The sequence below is a fragment of the Electrona antarctica genome (assembly GCF_951216825.1).
Source record: "Electrona antarctica genome assembly, chromosome: 4".
In the NCBI taxonomy this organism is placed as follows: Eukaryota; Metazoa; Chordata; class Actinopteri; order Myctophiformes; family Myctophidae; genus Electrona; species Electrona antarctica.
The window spans coordinates 62,423-89,931 of record NC_136809.1 but is presented as its reverse complement, the minus strand read 5'-3'; the positions used below and the strand labels follow the sequence as shown (position 1 = coordinate 89,931).

General features: G+C 45.8%; 1 protein-coding gene across 1 annotated transcript in view; it reads left to right on the top strand.

Moving 5' to 3' along the window:
- The window catches only part of ttbk1a (tau tubulin kinase 1a), a gene marked incomplete at its 3' end in the record, with an annotated part of 54,869 nt that overhangs the window by 23,213 nt on the left and 4,147 nt on the right, over positions 1–27,509 (top strand). Inside the window, exons 8-16 of the mRNA XM_079499533.1 lie at positions 2,517–2,642; positions 3,144–3,295; positions 3,603–3,822; positions 6,758–6,927; positions 7,787–8,133; positions 11,306–11,493; positions 24,943–25,359; positions 26,169–26,665; positions 27,159–27,480. Of these exons, the coding sequence (XP_079355659.1) occupies positions 2,517–2,642; positions 3,144–3,295; positions 3,603–3,822; positions 6,758–6,927; positions 7,787–8,133; positions 11,306–11,493; positions 24,943–25,359; positions 26,169–26,665; positions 27,159–27,480 (2,439 nt within the window). The remainder of the gene's footprint in view (positions 1–2,516; positions 2,643–3,143; positions 3,296–3,602; positions 3,823–6,757; positions 6,928–7,786; positions 8,134–11,305; positions 11,494–24,942; positions 25,360–26,168; positions 26,666–27,158; positions 27,481–27,509) is intronic.

The window sequence follows — 27,509 nt, the reverse complement described above, 5'->3', positions numbered from 1 at the left end:
CTGAACCTCACCTTAGCAGAGGCTGCTGAACCTCACCTTAGCAGAGGCTGCTGAACCTCACCTTAGCAGAGGCTGCTGCCCTCGCCTTAACAGAGGCTGCTGAACCTCACCTTAGCAGAGGCTGCTGCCCTCGCCTTAGCAGAGGCTGCTGCCCTCGCCTTAGCAGAGGCTGCTGAACATCGTCTTAGCAGAGGCTGCTGAACCTCGTCTTAGCAGAGGCTGCTGCCCTCGCCTTAACAGAGGCTGCTGTACCTCACCTTAGCAGAGGCTGCTGCCCTCGCCTTAGCAGAGGCTGCTGCCCTCGCCTTAGCAGATGCTGCTGAACCTCACCTTAGCAGAGGCTGCTGAACCTCACCTTAGCAGAGGCTGCTGCCCTCACCTTAGCAGAGGCTGCTGAACCTCGTCTTAGCAGAGGCTGCTGAACCTCGCCTTAGCAGAGGCTGCTGAACCTGACCTTAGCAGAGGCTGCTGAACCTCGTCTTAGCAGAGGCTGCTGAACCTCGTCTTAGCAGAGGCTGCTGAACCTCGCCTTAGCAGAGGCTGCTGAACCTGACCTTAGCAGAGGCTGCTGAACCCCACCTTAGCAGAGGCTGCTGAACCTCACCTTAGCAGAGGCTGCTGAACCTCGCCTTAGCAGAGGCTGCTGAACCTCGTCTTAGCAGAGGCTGCTGAACCTCACCTTAGCAGAGGCTGCTGAACCTCGTCTTAGCAGAGGCTGCTGAACCTCACCTTAGCAGAGGCTGCTGAACCTCACCTTAGCAGAGGCTGCTGCCCTCGCCTTAGCAGAGGCTGCTGCCCTCGCCTTAACAGAGGCTGCTGAACCTCACCTTAGCAGAGGCTGCTGCCCTCGCCTTAGCAGAGGCTGCTGCCCTCGCCTTAGCAGAGGCTGCTGAACATCGTCTTAGCAGAGGCTGCTGCCCTCGCCTTAACAGAGGCTGCTGAACCTCGTCTTAGCAGAGGCTGCTGAACCTCACCTTAGCAGAGGCTGCTGAACCTCACCTTAGCAGAGGCTGCTGCCCTCGCCTTAGCAGAGGCTGCTGCCCTCGCCTTAACAGAGGCTGCTGAACCTCACCTTAGCAGAGGCTGCTGCCCTCGCCTTAGCAGAGGCTGCTGAACCTGACCTTAGCAGAGGCTGCTGAACCCCACCTTAGCAGAGGCTGCTGCCCTCGCCTTAGCAGAGGCTGCTGAACTTCGTCTTAGCAGAGGCTGCTGAACCTCGTCTTAACAGAGGCTGCTGAACCTCGCCTTAGCAGAGGCTGCTGAACCTGACCTTAGCAGAGGCTGCTGAACCCCACCTTAGCAGAGGCTGCTGAACCTCACCTTAGCAGAGGCTGCTGAACCTCGCCTTAGCAGAGGCTGCTGAACCTCGTCTTAGCAGAGGCTGCTGAACCTCACCTTAGCAGAGGCTGCTGAACCTCACCTTAGCAGAGGCTGCTGAACCTCACCTTAGCAGAGGCTGCTGAACCTCACCTTAGCAGAGGCTGCTGCCCTCGCCTTAGCAGAGGCTGCTGCCCTCGCCTTAACAGAGGCTGCTGAACCTCACCTTAGCAGAGGCTGCTGCCCTCGCCTTAGCAGAGGCTGCTGCCCTCGCCTTAGCAGAGGCTGCTGAACATCGTCTTAGCAGAGGCTGCTGAACCTCGTCTTAGCAGAGGCTGCTGCCCTCGCCTTAACAGAGGCTGCTGAACCTCGTCTTAGCAGAGGCTGCTGAACCTCGTCTTAGCAGAGGCTGCTGCCCTCGCCTTAACAGAGGCTGCTGCCCTCACCTTAGCAGAGGCTGCTGAACCTTGCCTTAGCAGAGGCTGCTGAACCTCACCTTAGCAGAGGCTGCTGAACCTCGCCTTAGCAGAGGCTGCTGAACCTCGCCTTAGCAGAGGCTGCTGAACCTCGTCTTAGCAGAGGCTGCTGAACCTCGCCTTAGCAGAGGCTGCTGAACCTCACCTTAGCAGAGGCTGCTGAACCTCACCTTAGCAGAGGCTGCTGAACCTCGCCTTAGCAGAGGCTGCTGAACCTCGCCTTAGCAGAGGCTGCTGAACCTCGTCTTAGCAGAGGCTGCTGAACCTCGCCTTAGCAGAGGCTGCTGAACCTGACCTTAGCAGAGGCTGCTGAACCTCACCTTAGCAGAGGCTGCTGAACCTCACCTTAGCAGAGGCTGCTGAACCTCGTCTTAGCAGAGGCTGCTGAACCTCGTCTTAGCAGAGGCTGCTGAACCTCGTCTTAGCAGAGGCTGCTGCCCTCGCCTTAGCAAGGAAAGCCTGAATACACGACTGGCATATCCTGCACAACAACTTTGAAAACATTTACTTTGTCCTTGAGGGAATGTTTTGATCCCAATAGAATAGATTCTGTTTTACCAAGGAGTAGTGAGAGATACGATCACAGGATTCTACTGAAGTGTGTGTGTGTGTGTGTGTGTGTGTGTGTGTGTGTGTGTGTGTGTGTGTGTGTGTGTGTGTGTGTGTGTGTGTGTGTGTGTGTGCCTGTGCCTGCGCGTGTGCGCGTGCGTGCATGTTTTTTAGGAACAAGTGGGTCAGATTAAGGAGCGTTATGATCACAGAATTCTCCTGAAACACATGCCTCCAGAATTCAACGTCTTCCTCGACCATGTTCTGGCCTTGGATTACTACACCAAGCCAGACTACCAGGTACACATATCACATTACTATATACATATACTGGATTTTACAATAGCTGAGATGATAGAAGACCCTCCGCTACGCGTCGGGTCTGCCTACACCTCTCAGCCATTGTAAAATCCACGGTAACCTGAGACCTCTTGTGGCTTATTGCTTTATTAAACTCTGTTCATTGTTAATGGTGTTTAATGTTTGTGTTAGAGACAAAACAAACATTATACTTTGTTCATTGTTAATGGCGTTTTTAATGTTTGTCTAGACAAAACAAACATTAAACCTGTATATAGGAGGGGCTGGCGCCCCTCAACAATATGTCATGTATACAGGTATGTTATAAATGTTACATATATTCATGTAATGTTTCATATAGATATTATGTAATGAATATATGGCAGAGTTCAACAATAATGCAAAAGACTGTGTAAAGAAATGGGAAACTGTCATCTAACCACATGCTTCAAAGACACGAAAAGAAGAAGAAGAATGAATATTCAACGTTATATTTTCCAGCTGCTGATGTCAGTGTTTGACAACAGCATGAAGGAGAGAGTCATCACAGAAAACGAGCCTTTTGATTGGGAGAAAGGAGGAGGAGATGTTACGCTGTCGACTAGCGCGTCCACGCAGCCGCAGCAAAACACACGGCCCACTGCTGCTATGGGGTGAGAAATATACATGAAAATATATCTATTCATACATTATTAACCCTAATGCAACCTCACACGGCCCACTGCTGCTATGGGGTGAGAAATATACATGAAAATATATCTATTCATACATTATTATGTATATATATATTATTTAATTTTTTTACAGGGCTGTAGTATAATGTATATATATATATATATGTATTATGTATATATTTACAGAGCTGTAGTGACTCCCGGGCCCGGCGACCCCCAGAGGGTTAGGGTTATGTATAATGTAGTATAATGTATATATATATGTATGTATTTTTTATATTTACAGAGCTGTAGTGACTCCCGGGCCCGGCGACCCCCAGAGGGAAAACACAGACGATGTTCTACAAGACGAACACCTCAGCGACCAGGAGAATGCCCCGCCCACACAACCTGGACGGCCAATCGGAGAGCAGGGCAGCCAGGCCCCCGGCGAGCTGATTGGTGGAGGAGAAGGGTGGGAGGAGACTGACTTCAACCGAAACAAACTCAGGATCAGTCTGGGCAAGGTGAGTCAGGTGGACGATTCATACCAGGTACCTCCAGGTACCATACCAATACAGTACATCTACAACACAATACCCTCTACGATTCATACCAGGTACCATACCAATACAGGACGATTCATACCAGGTACCATACCAATACAGGACGATTCATACCAGGTACCATACCAATACAGGACGATTCATACCAGGTACCATACAAATACAGGACGATTCATACCAGGTACCATACCAATACAGTACATCTACAACACAATACCCTCTATCTACCCTCTACGATTCATACCAGGTACCATACCAATACAGTACATCTACAACACAATACCCTCTATCTACCCTCTACGATTCATACCAGGTACCATACCAATACAGGACAATTCATACCAGGTACCATACAAATACAGGACGATTCATACCAGGTACCATACCAATACAGTACATCTACAACACAATACCCTCTATCTACCCTCTACGATTCATACCAGGTACCATACCAATACAGGACAATTCATACCAGGTACCATACAAATACAGGACGATTCATACCAGGTACCATACCAATACAGTACATCTACAACACAATACCCTCTATCTACCCTCTACGATTCATACCAGGTACCATACCAATACAGGACAATTCATACCAGGTACCATACCAATACAGGACAATTCATAACAGGTACCATACAAATACAGGACGATTCATACAAGGTATGTATAATACCAGGTCTTAAAATACAAGGTGAGTCAGGTGGACGATTCATACCAGGTGTTAAAATACAAGGTGAGTCAAGGCTCATACATAGTCTGGATTTTCGGTGGTGAGGTGAGTAAAAACAGAGAGAGGGGCTGGAGCGGTGGCGGTGGTTTGCTCTTCACCGCGGCTCGTGACGTCATGTTGTAGTTCGGTGGTCACCTCACCACCGAAAATCCAGACTATGTGGACGATTCATACCAGGTGTTAAAATACAAGGTGAGTCAGGTGGACGATTCATATGCTATTGTTAATGAAAATTAACATATGACCTTTAATCCTGATAAAAGTAAGTAAAATGCCCGTAATATATATTGTTTTGTGATCATTAGAATGTCTAGAACATGTTGAACTATTTAAAATGTCCACAGCAGCTGGCACAAAAGTATTACAATTAGGGCCGGGACTTTAACACGTTAATTGAGATTAATTAACTACAGAAAATATAACGCGTTAAAAAATTAACGCATTTTAATCGAACTATTTTTTTCACCGCGGAACGTTGTCACTGGACAGTTTTCAGATGGACCGGAGCACCACCCAGTTCACCGAGTGAAGTGTCCGTGTCCTCTTCAGACAATAACACCACCAGACAGTTCACCAGACCGGGGGAAGCCGCTGAGATCACTTTGCTTGTCCCCGTGGATTGAAAATAGGATTTAAAAGACTATCCGATGATAGCGTGGATTACAGCACAGTTGTGTGTAATTATTCAATAAAGAATTTGCATATCACCGAAGACCGCACCTCATCAAGCCTCCAGTATCGGCTCAATGCGAAACATGTTGCACCGAGCCTAGCCTGGAAGCTAACTGGTAGCTCTGGTCCTTAGCGTAGTTAGGACTCAGGAGGAGTTCTATGGTACTTAATTTGATCCTTTTCCCTCACACCCGCGGAAGTGCAGGCTGTGCAGCCCCTCGTTTTTAGCACAAACAAATATGTGAAAGCCTACTTTCCTCCTTCTAACACTATGGATCAGAGCTAACGTTATTCCAACTACCAGTAGCAATTCAAGGACCCGACCAGATGACATGGTTTCTAACTAAACGGTTATGGCCAAATAAAATGTAAAATCTGTTAATGGCTGTTACTGTATGTCCACGGAAGAAACACAGAGGTGCTTTCTTATGGTCATGTCACATATTTCAGCTATAGTAGAAGGCTACATTATGAGAGTCAGGACAGTCCTGTGAGCTTCATATAGTAGAAGGCTACATTATGAGAGTCAGGACAGTCCTGTGAGCTTCATATAGTAGAAGGCTACATTATGAGAGTCAGGACAGTCCTGTGAGCTTCATATAGTAGAAGGCTACATTATGAGAGTCAGGACAGTCCTGTGAGCTTCATATAGTAGAAGGCTACATTATGAGAGTCAGGGCAGTCCTTTGAGCTTCATATAGTAGAAGGCTACATTATGAGAGTCAGGGCAGTCCTGTGAGCTTCATATAGTAGAAGGCTACATTATGAGAGTCAGGACAGTCCTGTGAGCTTCATATAGTAGAAGGCTACATTATGAGAGTCAGGACAGTCCTGTGAGCTTCATATAGTAGAAGGCTACATTATGAGAGTCAGGACAGTCCTGTGAGCTTCATATAGTAGAAGGCTACATTATGAGAGTCAGGGCAGTCCTGTGAGCTTCATATAGTAGAAGGCTACATTATGAGAGTCAGGGCAGTCCTGTGAGCTTCATATAGTAGAAGGCTACATTATGAGAGTCAGGACAGTCCTGTGAGCTTCATATAGTAGAAGGCTACATTATGAGAGTCAGGACAGTCCTGTGAGCTTCATATAGTAGAAGGCTACATTATGAGAGTCAGGACAGTCCTGTGAGCTTCATATAGTAGAAGGCTACATTATGAGAGTCAGGGCAGTCCTGTGAGCTTCATATAGTAGAAGGCTACATTATGAGAGTCAGGGCAGTCCTGTGAGCTTCATATAGTAGAAGGCTACATTATGAGAGTCAGGACAGTCCTGTGAGCTTCATATAGTAGAAGGCTACATTATGAGAGTCAGGGCAGTCCTGTGAGCTTCATATAGTAGAAGGCTACATTATGAGAGTCAGGGCAGTCCTGTGAGCTTCATATAGTAGAAGGCTACATTATGAGAGTCAGGACAGTCCTGTGAGTTTCAGCTCGTAGAATTGGACAAAAAGAAACACCGATTCAATGTGGCTTCCTGTTTCAGGGCGCTCAGGAGGAAGAGGCAGGCAGAGGGGCGTGTCCGGTGTCTCCGGGTCGAGGCGGTGTCCCAGAATCCCCCGGGGCTCAGGTCCGATCTCTGAGATACCGACGAATAAACAGCCCCGAATCTGACCGTCTGTCTGCGGCCGAGGGCCGAGTGGACTACGGGACACGGTAATATAACCTCATTCAGGACGGGAACCCCTGTTGGTGTTTTAACTATTATTTTATACTTTTAACTATTGAAACATAGCACATCTACAAGCTCGTAGCGCAGCACCGAGTGCCGAGCTTGTAGATCTGCTATTTTTCCACTTTCCACATGGCAACACTTCCTTCAGCCAGGTTTTGCCATGTCTGCTTATTATAAGTGACCTTTTGCTTGGTTGCTAGGTCTCATATGGAGATGCTAGGGTCTAATGTATTATGTGTGAATGCTAGGTCTCATATGGAGATGCTTGGTTCTAATGTATTCTGTGTGGATGCTAGGTCTCATATGGAGATGCTTGGTTCTAATGTATTCTGTGTGGATGCTAGGTCTCATATGGAGATGCTAGGGTCTAATGTATTCTGTGTGGATGCTAGGTCTCATATGGAGATGCGTGGTTCTAATGTATTCTGTGTGGATGCTAGGTCTCATATGGAGGTGCTTGGTTCTAATGTATTCTGTGTGGATGCTAGGTCTCATATGGAGATTCTTGGTTCTAATGTATTCTGTGTGGATGCTAGGTCTCATATGGAGATGCTTGGTTCTAATGTATTCTGTGTGGATGCTAGGTCTCATATGGAGATGCTTGGTTCTAATGTATTCTGTGTGGATGCTAGGTCTCATATGGAGATGCTTGGTTCTAATGTATTCTGTGTGGATGCTAGGTCTCATATGGAGATGCTAGGGTCTAATTTATTCTATGTGGATGCTAAGGTCTAATGTATTCTATGTGGATGCTAGGGTCTAATGTATTCTATGTGGATGCTAGGGTCTAATGTATTCTATGTGGATGCTAGGGTCTAATGTATTCTATGTGGTTGCTAGGTCGCGCATGGAGATGCTAGGGTCTCCGTCTCGTCACGTCTACTCGTCGCAGCCGGCTCAGATGCTGTCCATCGACGCTGGTTGCCGTGGCGACCGTCAGACCAGCGCTGGTCGTCAGGGCGACTCTGCAGCGCCCTCTGTGGACCAGGAGGCTCACAGCAACGCCTTCATCCGCTCCGTCCCATTGGCCGAGGAGGAAGACTTCGACAGCAAGGAGTGGGTAATCATCGACAAGGAGGCGGAGCTCAGGGACTTCCAGCCAACCACGTCCGGGACCACCGATGACGAGCCTGAAGAACTCCGCCCCCTAGAGGAGCAAGAGGAGAGACGCAGGCTTAGAGCTTCAGGTAATTAGACTAAATACTACTAGTACTACTACTACTACTACTACTATCTATCTATCTACTATCTACTACTACTACTATCTATCTATCTACTATCTACTACTACTACTATCTATCTATCTATCTACTATCTACTACTACTATCTATCTATCTATCTACTACTACTATATATCTATCTATCTATCTATCTATCTATCTATCTATCTATCTATCTATCTATCTATCTATCTATCTATCTATCTATCTATCTACTACTACTACTACTATCTATCTATCTATCTACTATCTACTACTACTACTATCTATCTATCTACTATCTACTACTACTACTATCTACTACTACTATCTATCTATCTACTATCTACTACTACTACTATCTATCTATCTACTATCTATCTACTACTATCTATCTATCTATCTATCTATCTATCTATCTATCTACTATCTACTATCTACTACTACTACTATCTATCTATCTATCTACTATCTACTACTACTACTATCTATCTACTATCTACTACTATCTATCTATCTATCTATCTATCTACTATCTACTACTACTACTATCTATCTATCTATCTATCTATCTATCTACTATCTACTACTACTACTATCTATCTATCTACTATCTACTACTACTATCTCTCTATCTATCTATCTACTATCTACTACTTCTATCTATCTATCTACTATCTATCTATCTATCTACTATCTACTACTACTACTATCTATCTATCTATCTATCTATCTATCTATCTATCTATCTATCTATCTATCTACTATCTACTACTACTACTACTACTACTACTACTACTATCTATCTATCTATCTATCTATCTATCTATCTATCTACTATCTACTACTACTATATATCTATCTATCTACTATCTACTACTACTATCTATCTATCTACTATCTACTACTACTACTATCTATCTATCTACTATCTACTACTACTACTATCTATCTATCTACTATCTACTACTACTACTATCTATCTATCTACTATCTACTACTACTACTATCTATCTATCTACTATCTACTACTACTACTATCTATCTATCTACTATCTACTTCTACTACTATCTATCTATCTACTATCTACTACTACTACTATCTATCTACTATCTACTACTACTACTACTATCTATCTACTATCTATCTATCTATCTATCTACTATCTACTACTACTACTATATATCTATCTATCTACTATCTACTACTACTATCTATCTATCTATCTATCTATCTATCTATCTATCTATCTATCTATCTATCTATCTATCTATCTACTATCTACTACTACTATCTACTACTACTACTATCTATCTATCTATCTACTATCTACTACTACTACTATCTATCTACTATCTACTACTACTACTACTACTATCTATCTATCTACTATCTACTACTACTACTATCTATCTACTATCTACTACTACTACTACTACTATCTATCTACTATCTACTACTACTGCTACTATCTACTACTACTACTATCTATCTATCTACTATCTACTACTACTATCTATCTACTATCTACTACTACTACTATCTATCTATCTACTATCTACTACTACTGCTACTATCTATCTACTATCTACTACTACTACTATCTACTACTACTACTACTACTATCTATCTATCTACTATCTACTATCTACTACTACTACTACTATCTACTACTACTGCTACTATCTATCTACTATCTACTATCTACTACTACTACTATCTACTACTACTACTACTACTACTACTATCTATCTATCTACTATCTACTATCTACTACTACTACTACTATCTATCTACTATCTACTACTACTACTACTATCTATCTACTATCTACTACTACTACTATCTATCTATCTACTATCTACTACTACTACTACTACTGCTACTATCTATCTACTATCTACTACTACTACTACTATCTATCTATCTACTATCTACTACTACTACTATCTATCTATCTACTATCTACTACTACTACTATCTATCTATCTACTATCTACTACTACTACTACTATCTATCTACTATCTACTACTACTACTATCTACTATCTACTATCTACTACTACTACTATCTATCTATCTACTATCTACTACTACTACTATCTATCTATCTACTATCTACTACTACTACTATCTATCTATCTACTATCTACTACTACTATCTATCTATATACTATCTACTACTACTATCTATCTATCTATCTACGATCTACTACTACTACAGGCTCAGAGCTTCATGATAGTTTGCACTCACGCTAACATGATAGCTAACATTAATGTTACCATGATATATTAATTTGTTTGGCTAAAGGGGCGGAGCTAGTGGTTAATATTACCATGATATTGTGTGTTTAGCTAAAGGGGCGGAGCTAGTGGTTAATGTTACCATGATATTGTGTGTTTGGCTAAAGGGGCGGAGCTAGTGGTTAATATTACCATGATATTGTGTGTTTAGCTAAAGGGGCGGAGCTAGTGGTTAATATTACCATGATATTGTTTGTTTGGCTAAAGTGGCGGAGCTAGTGGTTAATGTTACCATGATATTGTGTGTTTAGCTAAAGGGGCGGAGCTAGTGGTTAATGTTACCATGATATTGTGTGTTTGGCTAAAGGGGCGGAGCTAGTGGTTAATGTTACCATGATATTGTGTGTTTAGCTAAAGGGGCGGAGCTAGTGGTTAATGTTACCATGATATTGTGTGTTTAGCTAAAGGGGCGGAGCTAGTGGTTATGTTACCATGATATTGTGTGTTTAGCTAAAGAGGCGGAGCTAGTGGTTAATGTTACCATGATATTGTGTGTTTAGCTAAAGGGGCGGAGCTAGTGGTTAATGTTACCATGATATTGTGTGTTTGGCTAAAGGGGCGGAGCTAGTGGTTAATGTTACCATGATATTGTGTGTTTGGCTAAAGGGGCGGAGCTAGTGGTTAATGTTACCATGATATTGTGTTTGGCTAAAGGGGCGGAGCTAGTGGTTAATATTACCATGATATTGTGTGTTTAGCTAAAGGGGCGGAGCTAGTGGTTAATGTTACCATGATATTGTGTGTTTAGCTAAAGGGGCGGAGCTAGTGGTTAATGTTACCATGATATTGTGTGTTTGGCTAAAGGGGTGGAGCTAGTGGTTAATGTTACCATGATATTGTGTGTTTGGCTAAAGGGGCGGAGCTAGTGGTCCGGCCCAAACAACACACGCGGGACAGCAGCCGTTGTGGGATGCTAACGCTAACCGAGGAGGAAGCATCGAGGCGGAGCAGTGGTGGAAGCCCCGCCCAGTCGCCCTGTCACTCACTGCCATCGACCCGCCCCCGACGCAGAGAGTCTGAGCCCATTGGACCCCAAAGACAGGTAAGACCCAGAGCCGGCCAATCAGAGGGGAGAGCTGTGTGGGTGGAGCCAATGCACAGGCCGCCTCCTTGAAAGCTACGTTTCACCACAAAGCTATAAATAAATAAATGTGATAAATTAAATGATACATTAATTCACAATAATGACCAACGTATACATAAATATGATAAAACATCTATGGACTCACAGACGTGTAATTACCTTTTCAAGTTAAAAGTACTTGAATTATCCAGCTTGGTGACGATAGACGCAGCAGTGCATTGTGGTCCATTTCACAGTTAAAGGTGATTCAAATGAAGCCCTGATGTGTATTAATTAGTTATTATTAATTACTATAAAAACATGTTGTTTATGAATTAGGTTACTGTACACCACAGGGTACATGTGATGTTTATGAATGAGGTTACTGTACACACCACAGGGTACTGTACACACCACAGGGTACTGTACACACCACAGGGTACTGTCACTGCGCTAAAAGCATGGAATACGGATGTGTATATTACAGGAAACTCCCGTTAAACTTTCCGGTAAACTGAATAAGTGACTGAATTGTACCATCACACCTGTATATTACCGTATATTACTGTATATGCTGCTAAACTTGAGGTTTATGGGCAAAATACAGTGCCCATAATTGCCCGTTAACTCCTTTTCACGCAGTGTGTACTGTACATGACACGCCACAGGTTCGATGCCTCTGGCTTCCATCTGGCTGTTTATTTATTTATTTTTTCATGTATTTAAATTATTATTATTTGATGTTTACATCACTTCCTGTCTTTAGTTCTCATGGATGAAGCAGCAATGTGTTTATGTTGTTGATGTGGACACACACACACACACACACACACACACACACACACACACACACACACACACACACACACACACACACACACACACACACACACACACTGATTATCTCTCTCTGGTGTTTGTGATCAGAACATGGAGGTTCACATTGATTGATTGATTGATTGATTGATTGATTGATTGATTGTCATAATTATACATAAGCATACATATTTGAATAATCAAATATTTGCATAAATAAATATTTGCATAAGCCTATGTATGGTGTGTGTGTGTGTGTCTGTGCGTGCGTGTGTGCGTGTGTGTGTGCGTGTGCGTGTGCGTGTGTGTGTGCGTGTGCGTGCATGTGCGTGTGCGTGTGCGTGCATGTGTGTGTGTTAGAATAGAAGTGGTTCGCTGGTGGTTCAGTAAATGGTTTATATTTAACTCTAACAAGTAAAATATTTTAAAATACAACTGAAGATCAAAGGCAGGAATAAAAGAACAATCAGTCAGTTTAATGTTTGATGTTCTTTTTATTCCTGTTTTTCATTCAAATAATACTTTTCATTGGTTTATAGAACATTTAAAGGCTCAGTTTACCGTTTTCAAATCAGCGTCACGGTTAGTGACAATGCTAGTTAGCATTGTTGTAGCAATGCTAATAGAAACATATGGAATCAGTTAGCTACAGTGTTGTAGCAATGCTAATGGAAACATATGGAATCAGTTAGCTACAGTGTTGTAGCAATACATTGCTAATAGAAACATATGGAATCAGTTAGCTACAGTGTTGTAGCAATGCTAATGGAATCAGTTAGCCAGTGAAGAAAGCGCTTTGTTTTTAAAGGTCGTGTGTGACGAAATTTGATATGCTGAGGAAACGTTGCATCCATAAATGATCAAATGTCTTCTTCTATGGTCATTCAGCTGTTACCATAGTAACTTTAGTTAGCATTTAGCCGTTAGCACAAAGTCTCCATTTTCTTTCCTCTGCGCTTTTTTGTCCACTTTGACATAACAACTTTATCGCTTAAAAGAACAGTAACAGTCACGTGTCACTCACCTGAGAGGAGAGAGGGTCTCCATGGCAACCAGACAACCAGAAGAAATAAAGTTTTATTTTGGGGTAAGCAAGTTTAGGACAGTCATGTTGTTTAACTCCTTTTGTTCTTTCTTTCTTTCTTTCTTTCTTTCTTTCTTTCTTTCTTTCTTTCTTTCTTTCTTTCTTTCTTTCTTTCTTTCTTTCTTTCTTTCCTTCCTTCCTTCCTTCCTTCCTTCCTTCCTTCCATAGAGAACTGAAGTCTGTCCCTCTGGGTCACAGAGTTTTAACCCTATAATAGCATTGTTTAAATGGAACACACACACTAATTATAGAGGTCAAGGGTCAACTAGGGTCAAGGGTCAACTAGGGTCAAAGTACTAATTCATCCAAAGAGTGAGAAAATCTATGATGTTATGAAATGTAACTCGATATCACTGGGTTACAGTTAGGTTTATATCATATAGTTCAGGTTTATTTCGTAAAGTTATGTTTATATCATAATATTCCCTAAACCTAACCCTTATGGCATAACAGTACGTTTTAACATCAGGCGACACCTTATTGGTCTAAGGCAGCGGTTCCCAAACCTTTTTGGCCATGCACCCCCCGTTACCTCCTGACCTAGCTGATGCACCCCCTGTTACCTCCTGACCTAGCTGATGCACCCCCTGTTACCTCCTGACCTAGCTGAGGCACCCCCCGTTACCTCCTGACCTAGCTGATGCACCCCCTGTTACCACCTGACCTAGCTGATGCACCCCCTGTTACCTCCTGACCTAGCTGACGCACCCCCTGTTACCTCCTGACCTAGCTGATGCACCCCCTGTTACCTCCTGACCTAGCTGACGCACCCCCTGTTACCTCCTGACCTAGCTGATGCACCCCCTGTTACCTCCTGACCTAGCTGACGCACCCCCTGTTACCACCTGACCTAGCTGACGCACCCCCTGTTACCTCCTGACCTAGCTGATGCACCCCCTGTTACCTCCTGACCTAGCTGATGCACCCCCTGTTACCTCCTGACCTAGCTGATGCACCCCCTGTTACCTCCTGACCTAGCTGACGCACCCCCTGTTACCTCCTGACCTAGCTGACGCAACCCCTGTTACCTCCTGACCTAGCTGAGGCACCCCCTGTTACCTCCTGACCTAGCTGATGCACCCCCTGTTACCACCTGACCTAGCTGATGCACCCCCTGTTACCTCCTGACCTAGCTGATGCACCCCCTGTTACCACCTGACCTAGCTGACGCACCCCCCGTTACCTCCTGACCTAGCTGACGCACCCCCTGTTACCACCTGACCTAGCTGATGCACCCCCTGTTACCTCCTGACCTAGCTGACGCACCCCCTGTTACCTCCTGACCTAGCTGACGCACCCCCTGTTACCTCCTGACCTAGCTGAGGCACCCCCTGTTACCTCCTGACCTATAGCTGATGCACCCCCTGTTACCTCCTGACCTAGCTGACGCACCCCCTGTTACCTCCTGACCTAGCTGATGCACCCCCTGTTACCTCCTGACCTAGCTGATGCACCCCCTGTTACCACCTGACCTACCTGATGCACCCCCTGTTACCTCCTGACCTAGCTGATGCACCCCCTGTTACCTCCTGACCTAGCTGAGGCACCCCCTGTTACCTCCTGACCTAGCTGATGCACCCCCTGTTACCTCCTGACCTAGCTGATGCACCCCCTGTTACCTCCTGACCTAGCTGACGCACCCCCTGTTACCTCCTGACCTAGCTGATGCACCCCCTGTTACCTCCTGACCTAGCTGATGCACCCCCTGTTACCTCCTGACCTAGCTGATGCACCCCCTGTTACCTCCTGACCTAGCTGATGCACCCCCTGTTACCACCTGACCTAGCTGATGCACCCCCTGTTACCACCTGACCTAGCTGACGCACCCCCTGTTACCACCTGACCTAGCTGATGCACCCCCTGTTACCTCCTGACCTAGCTGATGCACCCCCTGTTACCACCTGACCTAGCTGACGCACCCCCTGTTACCTCCTGACCTAGCTGATGCACCCCCTGTTACCTCCTGACCTAGCTGATGCACCCCCTGTTACCACCTGACCTAGCTGATGCACCCCCTGTTACCTCCTGACCTAGCTGACGCACCCCCTGTTACCTCCTGACCTATAGCTGATGCACCCCCTGTTACCTCCTGACCTAGCTGACGCACCCCCTGTTACCTCCTGACCTAGCTGATGCACCCCCTGTTACCTCCTGACCTAGCTGATGCACCCCCTGTTACCACCTGACCTAGCTGACGCACCCCATGTTACCTCCTGACCTAGCTGACGCACCCCCTGTTACCACCTGACCTACCTGATGCACCCCCTGTTACCTCCTGTCCTAGCTGACGCACCCCCTGTTACCTCCTGACCTACCTGATGCACCCCCTGTTACCCCCTGACCTATAGCTGATACACCCCCTGTTACCTCCTGACCTAGCTGATGCACCCCCTGTTACCACCTGACCTAGCTGACGCACCCCCTGTTACCTCCTGACCTATAGACACACCCCCTGTTACCTCCTGACCTAGCTGAAGCACCCCTTGTTACCTCCTGACCTATAGACACACTCCCTGTTACCTCCTGACCTAGCTGACGCACCCCCTGTTACCTCCTGACCTAGCTGACGCACCCCCCATACATGCAAATAAAAATGGCATAAGCTATATATATTTCCTATATAACACATATATGCACATATATTAACCTGAATATGGCATATATATGCAGCATAGGCTATATTCTGCATATACTTTCCATATGCATATATTGGCTTAATATGTTAATATATTTATAATAAAACCATAGCACCACCATTAGCCTTTTCATGTCGCGCACCCCCTAGAAGGCGCTCGCGCACAGCAAGGGGTGCACGCACCACAGTATGGGAACTACTGGTCTAAGGGACCCGGCGACTACCGGCGATAGCCGGCAAACAGGCTATGGTCGAAAAGTGGGTACGTCGCCCGAAAATATACAAAAATAATTCATATTTTTGGGCGATAACGGGCGATTGGGCGATGTGTCGGTCGATGCTCGCCTGCTGTTAAAACGCACTGTAAGGGGTAGGTTTAAATATCATAACATTTAGCTTTTGGTTTATATCATAAACTCGCTGGGCTGGTTTGTTTATGTTTGGAACACAGTTCTTATATGAGGTGATTCTAACATTACTTTATGGGATTTTCAACAGAAATAATGCTTATGTGACCCAGATGTTGGGAGGTAGCGGGAGGGAGTCAGGACTTCTGTACTCTAAACACTGTTATCCTCCTCCTCCTCTTCCTCCTCCTCCTCCTCTTCCTCCTATTCCTCATCCTCATCCTCATCCTCCTCCTCTTCCTCATCCTCATCCTCATCCTCTTCCTCCTCCTCCTCCTCTTCCTCATCCTCCTCCTCCTCCACCTCCTCATCCTCATCCTCATCCTCATCCTCATCCTCCTCCTCATCCTCATCCTCATCCTCATCCTCATCCTCCTCCTCCTTCTCTTTCACCTCCTCCTCCTCCTCTTCTTCGTCTTCTTCTTCCTCCTCCTTCTCCTCCTCGTCTTCCTCTTCCTCCTCCTCTTCCACCCCCCTCTCCTCTTCCTCTTCCTCTTCCTCTTCCTCTTCCTCTTCCTCCTCTTTCTTTTCCTCTTCCTCCTCCTCTTCCACCCCCCTCTCCTTCCCCTCCTCCTCTTCCTCTTCCTCCTCCTCTTCCACCCCCTCTCCTCTTCCTCTTCCTCTTCCTCTTCCTCCTCCTCATCCTCATCCTCATCCTCATCCTCATCCTCATCCTCATCCTCATCCTCATCCTTCTCTTTCACCTCCTCCTCCTCCTCTTCTTCGTCTTCTTCTTCCTCCTCCTTCTCCTCCTCCTCTTCCTCTTCCTCCTCCTCTTCCACCCCCCTCTCCTCTTCCTCTTCCTCTTCCTCTTCCTCTTCCTCCTCTTCCTCTTCCTCTTCCTCCTCCTCCTTCTTCTTCGTTGGTGTGTTTGTTGTTGTGTGTGCCTGATGAGTCCATGTCTTCCTCTATGGTTTTGTTTACTGCATCATCTCCATGGTATCGTGGTAACCATGACGACCCGGCAGGTTGTCTGTAGATCTGTTCTGGTGACCTTGTGACCTTTGTGGTTTTCCTTTTTGTTTTGTTTTTGCAGTGCATTGTGGGATTTGGGGTTTGGGATGCACACTGTCCTTAATGTTAATGGCCTTTGACTTGTAGTTAAAATCATGAAACTGTATTGTCTGTCTGTCTGTCTGTCTGTCTGTCTGTCTGTCTGTCTGTCTGTCTGTCTGTCTGTCTGTCTGTAGGACAGGCAGACGGTTGTTTCCTTTCTTTGTGACGTTTGCCCCCCATTCCACCAGTAGGGGGCAGTAGATGTTAAACGTTGAAATAAATAAAAAACGTTTAATAATTGAAGTGGTGTTTTTGTTTTTTCTTCTTTCCGCTCTTCACTCTTAACGCGGCCCCGCCCCTTCCCTCTTTTCTCTTCTGATTGGTCTGTTTTTGCAGTTGGGGGAGGAGCCCAGTGTTGACAGGCAGCATCCGCGACCCAATCAGCTGCGGCGGCTGGCCTCCTACGTCTTCTCGTCATCTACGCTAGAGACGGAGCATTACCCTCACGGGCCACAGGGGGGCGCCACCTTCATTCAGCGCAGCCGCTCCGCCGAGAGCAGCCCCGCCCATGTGGCCGCGTCCAATCGGAGAAGAGCTCACGGTCTGCAGAGCCCCAGTGGAGGCGTGAATCCGACCAATCCACGCAGTCGACTGCATCTGAGCCGCGCACAGCTGCAGCAACTGCTCAGTAAACTGATGAAGAGACCTGAGTACACATGAACTATACTAACTATGCTAGACACTAAACACTAAATACTACACACTACACACTAAACACTATACACTATACACTACACCATACACCATACACCATACACTACACATTACACATTACACATTACACACTACACACTACACACTACACACTATACACTACACCATACACCATACACCATACACTACACATTACACACTACACACTACACACTACACACCATACACTATACACTACACATTACACATTACACATTACACACTACACACTACACATTACACACTACACACTACACACTACACCATACACTATACACACTACACATTACACATTACACACTACACACTACACCATACATTACACACTACACACTACACACTACACACTACACCATACACTATACACACTACACATTACACATTACACACTACACACTACACACTACACCATACACACTACACATTACACATTACACACTACACACTACACACTACACCATACATTACACATTACACACTACACACTACACACTCATCGGTTTAGAGAGCTGCAACAGCTGCTGTAGAAACTGATGAGTACACATGAAGAACACGCACGCACGCACGCACGCACGCACGCACGCACGCACGCACGCACGCACGCACGCACGCACGCACGCACGCACGCACGCACGCACGCACACACACACACACACACACACACACACACACACCCTGAGGAGATGAGGAACAGAACGCTGTTTAAAAAGGGACATATAAACTGTGTATGAGCACACTGAGAACGGCCTGATGCTAACGGCCTGATGATAACGGTCTGATGCTAACGGCCTGATGCTAACGGCTAACTGTTCACGCTTTCTGCCTTTTTTATGTTAATGCTAATGTCATGGTTACAGATACACTAATCTGTTGTCATGGTTACAGATACACTAATCTGTTGTCATGGTTACAGATACACTAATCTGTTGTCATGGTTACAGATACACTATTCTGTTGTCATGGTTACAGATACACTAATCTGTTGTCATGGTTACAGATACACTAATCTGTTGTCATGGTTACCAGATACACACAGCGTCTGTCTCTCTGGGGACAAACAGAACAAATCAATGGACAGAATTACAATGTGATCATGTGACTCAACCCTATTAACCCTAAACCTATCACAGCTGTCGTTAGTCAACCCTATTGACCATAAACCTATCACAGCTGTCGTTCCTATCGTTGCATTGAAACAACTATCACTGTTTGTAAACATATGAATCGTTCTGGCCGTGTCTAAAACCCAAACCAAGAAACCATGCTGCAGTTTGGCACTGCTTATAGCTCAGATATAACCCTCACCCATTAGGATCACTGCTTATAGCTCAGATATAACCCTCACCCATTAGGATCACTGCTTATAGCTCAGATATAACCCTCACCCATTAGGATCACTGCTTATAGCTCAGCTATAACCCTCACCCAATAGGATCACTGCTTATAGCTCAGATATAACCCTCACCCATTAGGATCACTGCTTATAGCTCAGATATAACCCTCACCCATTAGGATCACTGCTTATAGCTCAGATATAACCCTCACCCATTAGGATCACTGCTTATAGCACAGCTATAACCCTCACCCAATAGGATCAATGCTTATAGCTCAGCTATAACCCTCACCCAATAGGATCACTGCTTATAGCTCAGCTATAACCCTCACCCAATAGGATCACTGCTTATAGCACAGCTATAACCCTCACCCAATAGGATCACTGCTTATAGCTCAGCTATAACCCTCACCCAATAGGATCACTGCTTATAGCTCAGCTATAACCCTCACCCAATAGGATCACTGCTTATAGCACAGCTATAACCCTCACCCAATAGGATCACTGCTTATAGCTCAGCTATAACCCTCACCCAATAGGATCACTGCTTATAGCTCAGCTATAACCCTCACCCAATAGGATCACTGCTTATAGATCAGCTATAACCCTCACCCAATAGGATCACTGCTTATAGCTCAGCTATAACCCTCACCCAATAGGATCACTGCTTATAGATCAGCTATAACCCTCACCCAATAGGATCACTGCTTATAGATCAGCTATAACCCTCACCCAATAGGATCACTGCTTATAGCTCAGATATAACCCTCACCCAATAGGATCACTGCTTATAGCTCAGCTATAACCCTCACCCAATAGGATCACTGCTTCTAGATCAGCTATAATCCTCACCCAATAGGATCACTGCTTCTAGATCAGCTATAACCCTCACCCAATAGGATCACTGCTTCTAGATCAGCTATAACCCTCACCCAATAGGATCACTGCTTATAGCTCAGCTATAACCCAATAGGATCACTGCTTATAGCTCAGCTATAACCCAATAGGATCACTGCTTATAGCTCAGCTATAACCCAATAGGATCACTGCTTATAGCTCAGCTATAACCCAACTCGATGCATAAAGTGAATTTAACATTGTTTAATACTGTCAGATTTGTCAATCGGACTTTTCTGTGTGGACGTATGGGCTGTCAATCAGATAGGACTTTGGTTGAAGTGAGGTTGTAGGGTTGATTGACAGGCTGTAGGGTTGATTGACAGGCTATAGGGTTGATTGACAGGCTGTAGGGTTGATTGACAGGCTGTAGGGTTGATTGACAGGTTGTAGGGTTGATTGACAGGCTGGTTGTAGGGTTGATTGACAGGTTGTAGGGTTGATTGACAGGTTGTAGGGTTGATTGACAGGTCAAAACAGTGACAAACAAACAGTGTTGTTTTACATTTAACACTTTTTACGACACTGTTCACTGACACATGCATGAGCTCCACTCTAACACACACACACACACACACACATACACACACACACACACACACACACACACACACACACACACACACACACACACACACACACACACACACACACACACACACACAGCACTGTACTGTATCTTTAGAGCCAGATGTAACATATTGTAAATAATGAAGTGACGCTCACGGATCAAGGATTACGTAACCGTCACATGTACAATCCGCTGGCTGTTAAAATTCATCACTCTCGAAGTGATACAAATAATATCTTGTGTTTAAATGTACATTTCTTCAAGATGTTAACGTGTGTTTACTCTTTGGTCAGTGGGTGGCTGAGCGTGCGTGCGTCCGTGCGTGCGTGCGTGCGTGCGTGCGTGCGTGCGTGTGTACGTACGTATCCATTCTCATTAGTTGTCATGTGACCAGGACGTTTTGTAAGACACGTGGTAATTCATTAGTGGTAATTTAACACTTCTGGTGCCGCCAGAATCTTTCAGAATAAAGGCGCTATAGTGCCAAGCAGATGAGGGAGATTTTACTCTGAAAACCCCCGCCTTCCATTTCCAGAACCGGGAGATAAAATCTAATCATCCAGCCTACGTCTGTTTAGAAGTGTTAATATTATAACATTAGGACAGATCAGCACCATGGACAGCGCCGTAGACTCTGAGAACATTGGGAGGTTTGTCAGGCCGTGAAGCAGGAAGTAATGGCTGCACGCGGCGCGCACCCAAACAGGAAGCAGGAAGTAATGGCTGCACGCGGCGCGCACCCAAACAGGAAGCAGGAAGTAATGTCTGCACGCGGCGCGCACCCAAACAGGAAGCAGGAAGTAATGGCTGCACACGGCGCGCACCCAAACAGGAAGCAGGAAGTAATGTCTGCACGCGGCGCGCACCCAAACAGGAAGCAGGAAGTAATGACTGCACGCAGCGCGCACCCAAACAGCGGGCTGAGCGAGGCATTGCCTAGCAACGTCTGCTGTCAAAAAATGGATTTTAGCGATGGCGTTTTATTACATGTATTATGTAATGACATATTATATTATAATTATATAAAGTGCAACACAGCATCCATTTATGTTAATTAAGTTTGTTATCACATGAACACTGCTCAGTTTGACCGTTTTCCTGAGAATATTTGCAATAGAAAGTGGTGAGGGAGTTTTGTTTGTTAGTTTGAGCGGAGATGCAGGGTTAGGTGAACCCTAAACCTAGTCTAATAGCAGGTCAGGTGAATCCTAACTAGCCCTAGTCTAATAGGGGTCAGGTGAATCCTGGCCCTAGTCTAATAGGGGTCAGGTGAATCCTAACTCCTATCCCTAGTCTAATAGGGGTCAGGTGAATCCTAACTCCTAGCCCTAGTCTAATAGGGGTCAGGTGAATCCTAACTCCTAGCCCTAGTCTAATAGCAGGGTTAGGGGGAACCCTATACCCATCCTAACCCTAACCTGATAGAAGGCGTAGAAGGTGATCCGTGGGTGTCTTTAACTTATACATATCTTTTGTTTTTCTATCACCATGGTACTGTACAGTACTATAAAGGTATTGTACAATACTATACAAGTGTACAGTTACGGCTTGTATAATTTACAGTTAAAGCATGTATTTTAAACTTCTTTTTTTGTAAATCCACAGTATGTACTTTATGTACATAATATACAGAAGTATAGAATTGAGCTTCCATTAGGGTTGGGGTTAGCCTAGCCCTAACCCATTAGGGTTGTGTTAGCCTAGTTAACCCTAACCCATTAAGGTCCGAGGGTTAACCTAGTTAACCCTCGGACCCTAGCCCATTAGGGTTGGGTTAGCCTAGTTAACCCTAACCCTAACCATTGGCATGCTGGTTAGTTTTAGGATGTAAATATTGTATGTTTCAGACTTTATGACACATGGAAACACTTGAACCGTACAGGGAAGATATGGGCAGACAGGGGCAGATTGTCGGACGGGGTACGGGGCAGATAGGGGACTGTGGGGCAGATAGGGGACTGTGGGGAAGATAGGGGACTGTGGGGCAGATAGGGGACTGTGGGGCAGATATGGGACTGCGTACTGGGCAGATAGGGGACTGTGGGGAAGATAGGGGACTGTGGGGCAGATAGGGGACTGTGGGGCAGATAGGGGACTGCATACTGGGCAGATAGGGGACTGTGGGGCAGATGGGGGCAGGTTGCGTGCTTTCAAAGACTAAAAAACTCTGCAATGCATTTTTGTGCCTTTTATATCAATGTATGTATTCTAGACAATCTGGAAAAGCTTGTGTTGAAAAAACCAAAATGACATTAAATGGTTTTGGGGGCAAATGTTTGTGTCTGACCTTCTTTCTTCATTGTTACATTTTCTGTTGACCTTTCTTTCAGGTACACACACACACACACAGACACACACACACACAGTTCAGAAACCATGCCTACCTGTGATTTCAAATATGAAATCCCCATTGATGATGTCACTGGTAGGCAGGTTTCTTAACTGTCCACAATCCACCAATGAGAAAGAGTCAGAAGAAAAAAACAAACACAGTATAATGCGAACCAATGAAGATAACGGTGGGGTGGCCATTTAAGAGATGAACCAATGAAGATAACGGTGGGGTGGCCCTTTAAGATATGAACCAATGAAGATAACGGTGGGGTGGCCATTTAAGAGATGAACCAATGAAGATAAGGGTGGAGTGGCCCTTTAAGAGATGATTCCCCTTTTCCATTCCATTATAAAAAAACATTGTCTTTTGGCTCAACCGTCTGGGCCCCTAGAGGCTGCTGAGCCAGGCTGACGGTTAGCTCAACCGTCTGGGCCTCTAGAGGCTGCTGAGCCAGGCTGACGGTTAGCTCAACTGTCTGGGCCTCTAGAGGCTGCTGAGCCAGGCTGACGGTTAGCTCAACCGTCTGGGCCTCTAGAGGCTGCTGAGCCAGGCTGACGGTTAGCTCAACCGTCTGGGCCTCTAGAGGCTGCTGAGCCAGCCTGACGGTTAGCTCAACCGTCTGGGCCTCTAGAGGCTGCTGAGCCAGCCTGACGGTTAGCTCAACCGTCTGGGCCTATAGAGGCTGCTGAGCCAGGCTGACGGTTAGCTCAACCGTCTGGGCCTCTAGAGGCTGCTGAGCCAGGCTGACGGTTAGCTCAACCGTCTGGGCCTCTAGAGGCTGCTGAGCCAGGCTGACGGTTAGCTCAACCGTATGGGCCTCTACAGGCTGCTGAGCCAGCCTGACGGTTAGCTCAACCGTCTGGGCCTCTAGAGGCTGCTGAGCCAGGCTGACGGTTAGCTCAACCGTCTGGGCCTCTAGAGGCTGCTGAGCCAGGCTGACGGTTAGCTCAACCGTCTGGGCCTCTAGAGGCTGCTGAGCCAGCCTGACGGTTAGCTCAACCGTCTGGGCCTCTAGAGGCTGCTGAGCCAGGCTGACGGTTAGCTCAACCGTCTGGGCCTCTAGAGGCTGCTGAGCCAGGCTGACGGTTAGCTCAACCGCCTGGGCCCCTAGAGGCTGCTGAGCCAGGCTGACGGTTAGCTCAACCACCTGGGCCCCTAGAGGCTGCTGAGCCAGGCTGACGGTTAGCTCAACCGTCTGGGCCTCTAGAGGCTGCTGAGCCAGCCTGACGGCGTGCCGCGGGTTCGACTCCCGAGCCCGATGGCTCACTCCCCATCTCTCTCCCCCTTTCCTAAGTCTAATTACTGTACCCTATCAATAAAAAAACGCCAAAAAATATATCTTAAAAAAACCCCAAAAAATATTGTCTTCTAACCCTTTTATCAGCTGGAAACCATTAATATGTGGTTGAAATACCTTACTGAGCCACCAGGCAGCGCCATTTATAGTTAATTAATGATTTAAAGTATGATATGACATTTGTTTGGATTTGTTGTCTGTTACCTAGGCAACAGATAATCTGTCATTGTTTGTAACCTAGGTAACAGGACCTCCCACAGAGCAGAAGTCTCCGCCCCCTGTCTCTCCGGACTATAGGACCAAGTCACCTGTCTCTCCGGACTATAGGACCAAGTCACCTGTCTCTCCGGACTATAGGACCAAGTCGCAGAACGACCAGAATAAGGAGAGCTTCCACTTCCTGCCGCAGCTCCAGGCTAAGAGAGCCGACTTCCTGTCTGTCATGCTGACCGGCACGTTGCCGCAGCGACGCCCCCAAGCTCCACCCCCTCCTGAACCGCCCGCCCCCATTGGCCCCGGTGACGATGATGTCACCAAGAGCGACGGTGATGTCACAAAGAGCGAGGAATCCAACAGTGAGGCCAAGAGCAGCTGTCAGAGCCAGGAGGGCGGAGCTAACTCCACCCTCATGGCCGACGACCAACGAGGCGCAGCGGGAGGCGTGGCCTCTGGCGGGGGGGTGGGGCTTCAGAAGGAGGAGGAAGATGGCTCCAAGACGCTGGTGCTGTTTCTAAATCATTCTATTTCTATGATCCATTCTATCATTCTATTTCTATGATCCATTCTATCCTTCTATTTCTATGATCCATTCTATCATTCTATATCTATGATCCATTCTATCATTCTATATCTATGATCCATTCTATCATTATATTTCTATGATCCATTCTATCATTATATTTCTATGATACATTCTATCATTCTATATCTATGATCCATTCTATCATTCTATTTCTATGATCCATTCTATCATTCTATATATATGATCCATTCTATAATTCTATTTCTATGATCCATTATATCATTATATTTCTATGATCCATTATATCATTCTATTTCTATGATCCATTATATCATTCTATATCTATATCATTTTATATCTATGATCCATTCTATCATTCTATTTCTATATCATTTTATATCTATGATCCATTCTATTTCTATATCATTTTATATCTATGATCCATTCTATTTCTATATCATTCTATATCTATGATCCATTCTATCATTCTATATCTATGATCCATTCTATCATTCTATATCTATGATCAATTATATAATTATATTTCTATATCATTCTATATCTATGATCCATTCTATCATTCTATATCTATGATTCTATATTATTCTATATATATGATTCATTATATCGTTATAACATTATACGTTTCATTCAAGACTATATTATATCATCATTGTGTGTGTGTGTGTGTGTGTGTGTGTGTGTGTGTGTGTGTGTGTGTGTGTGTGTGTGTGTGTGTGTGTGTGTGTGTGTGTGTGTGTGTGTGTGTGTGTGTGTGTGTGTTGTAGGTGCTGTTTTCTCCGGGAGACACCAGGAAGTCCCCGTCGGGTCCTGATGATGGAGAGCTGGCCACACCCTTAGCCACGCCCTCCTATGCCATCCCTTTGTGTGACCCCGCCCCCCAGCCATGTGACCCCGCCCCCCAGCCATGTGACCCCACCCCCCAGCCACGTGACCCCGCCCCCCAGCCATGTGACCCCACCCCCCAGCCACGTGACCCCGCCCCCCAGCCATGTGACCCCACCCCCCATCCATGTGACCCCGCCCCCCAGCCATGTGACCCCGCCCCCCAGCCATGTGACCCCGCCCCCCAGCCATGTGACCCCGCCCCCCAGCCATGTGACTCCGCTCCCCAGCCATGTGACCCCACCCCCCACTCCGCCCCCCAGCCATGTGACCCCACCCCCCAGCCATGTGGCCACGCCCCCCAGCCATGTGACCCCGCCCCCCATCCATGTCACCACGCCCCCCAGAGGGAAACCGGACGCCTTTCGCCGGCGCTGAGGTATCTGGAAACCCTTTACTTGTATTGTAAATTAGAGAGAGAAACCCTTTACTTGTATTGTAAATTAGAGAGAGAAACCCTTTACTTGTATTGTAAATTAGAGCGAGAAACCCTTTTACTTGTATTGTAAATTAGAGAGAGAAACCCTTTACTTGTATTGTAAATTAGAGAGAGAAACCCTTTACTTGTATTGTAAATTAGAGCGAGAAACCCTTTACTTGTATTGTAAATTAGAGAGAGAAACCCTTTACTTGTATTGTAAATTAGAGCGAGAAACCCTTTACTTGTATTGTAAATTAGAGAGAGAAACCCTTTACTTGTATTGTAAATTAGAGAGAGACACCCTTTACTTGTATTGTAAATTAGAGCGAGAAACCCTTTACTTGTATTGTAAATTAGAGAGAGACACCCTTTACTTGTATTGTAAATTAGAGAGAGAAACCCTTTACTTGTACTTTGTGTGTTAAAAGTGCTCAAATTGTCTTCTTCCCAGGTACGATCTGCGCCCCCCCTCCTCCCCCCCCTTCACCAAGGTGGAACGTACGTTCGTCCACATCGCAGAGACGTCTCACCTCAACGTCATGAGGTCGTCCAACGGCCTGGCCGAAGCCACGCCCCCCTGTCTCCCTCTACAGGAAGAAGAGTCGGCCATCTTGTCTCTGGGGGCGGGGCCTGTCCCAGAAGCAGTGCATTGTGGGAGAAAGGAGCCGAGGATGAAGAGTCGCATCCCGGTTCTGATCTGTGAGGAAGACTCTTCCTCGGATCGCTCTTCATCGCTGTCCGGACGCACTCGGCTGCAGAGGCGCTGCAGACAGGTGACATCATCAGAATATAATAATATGTC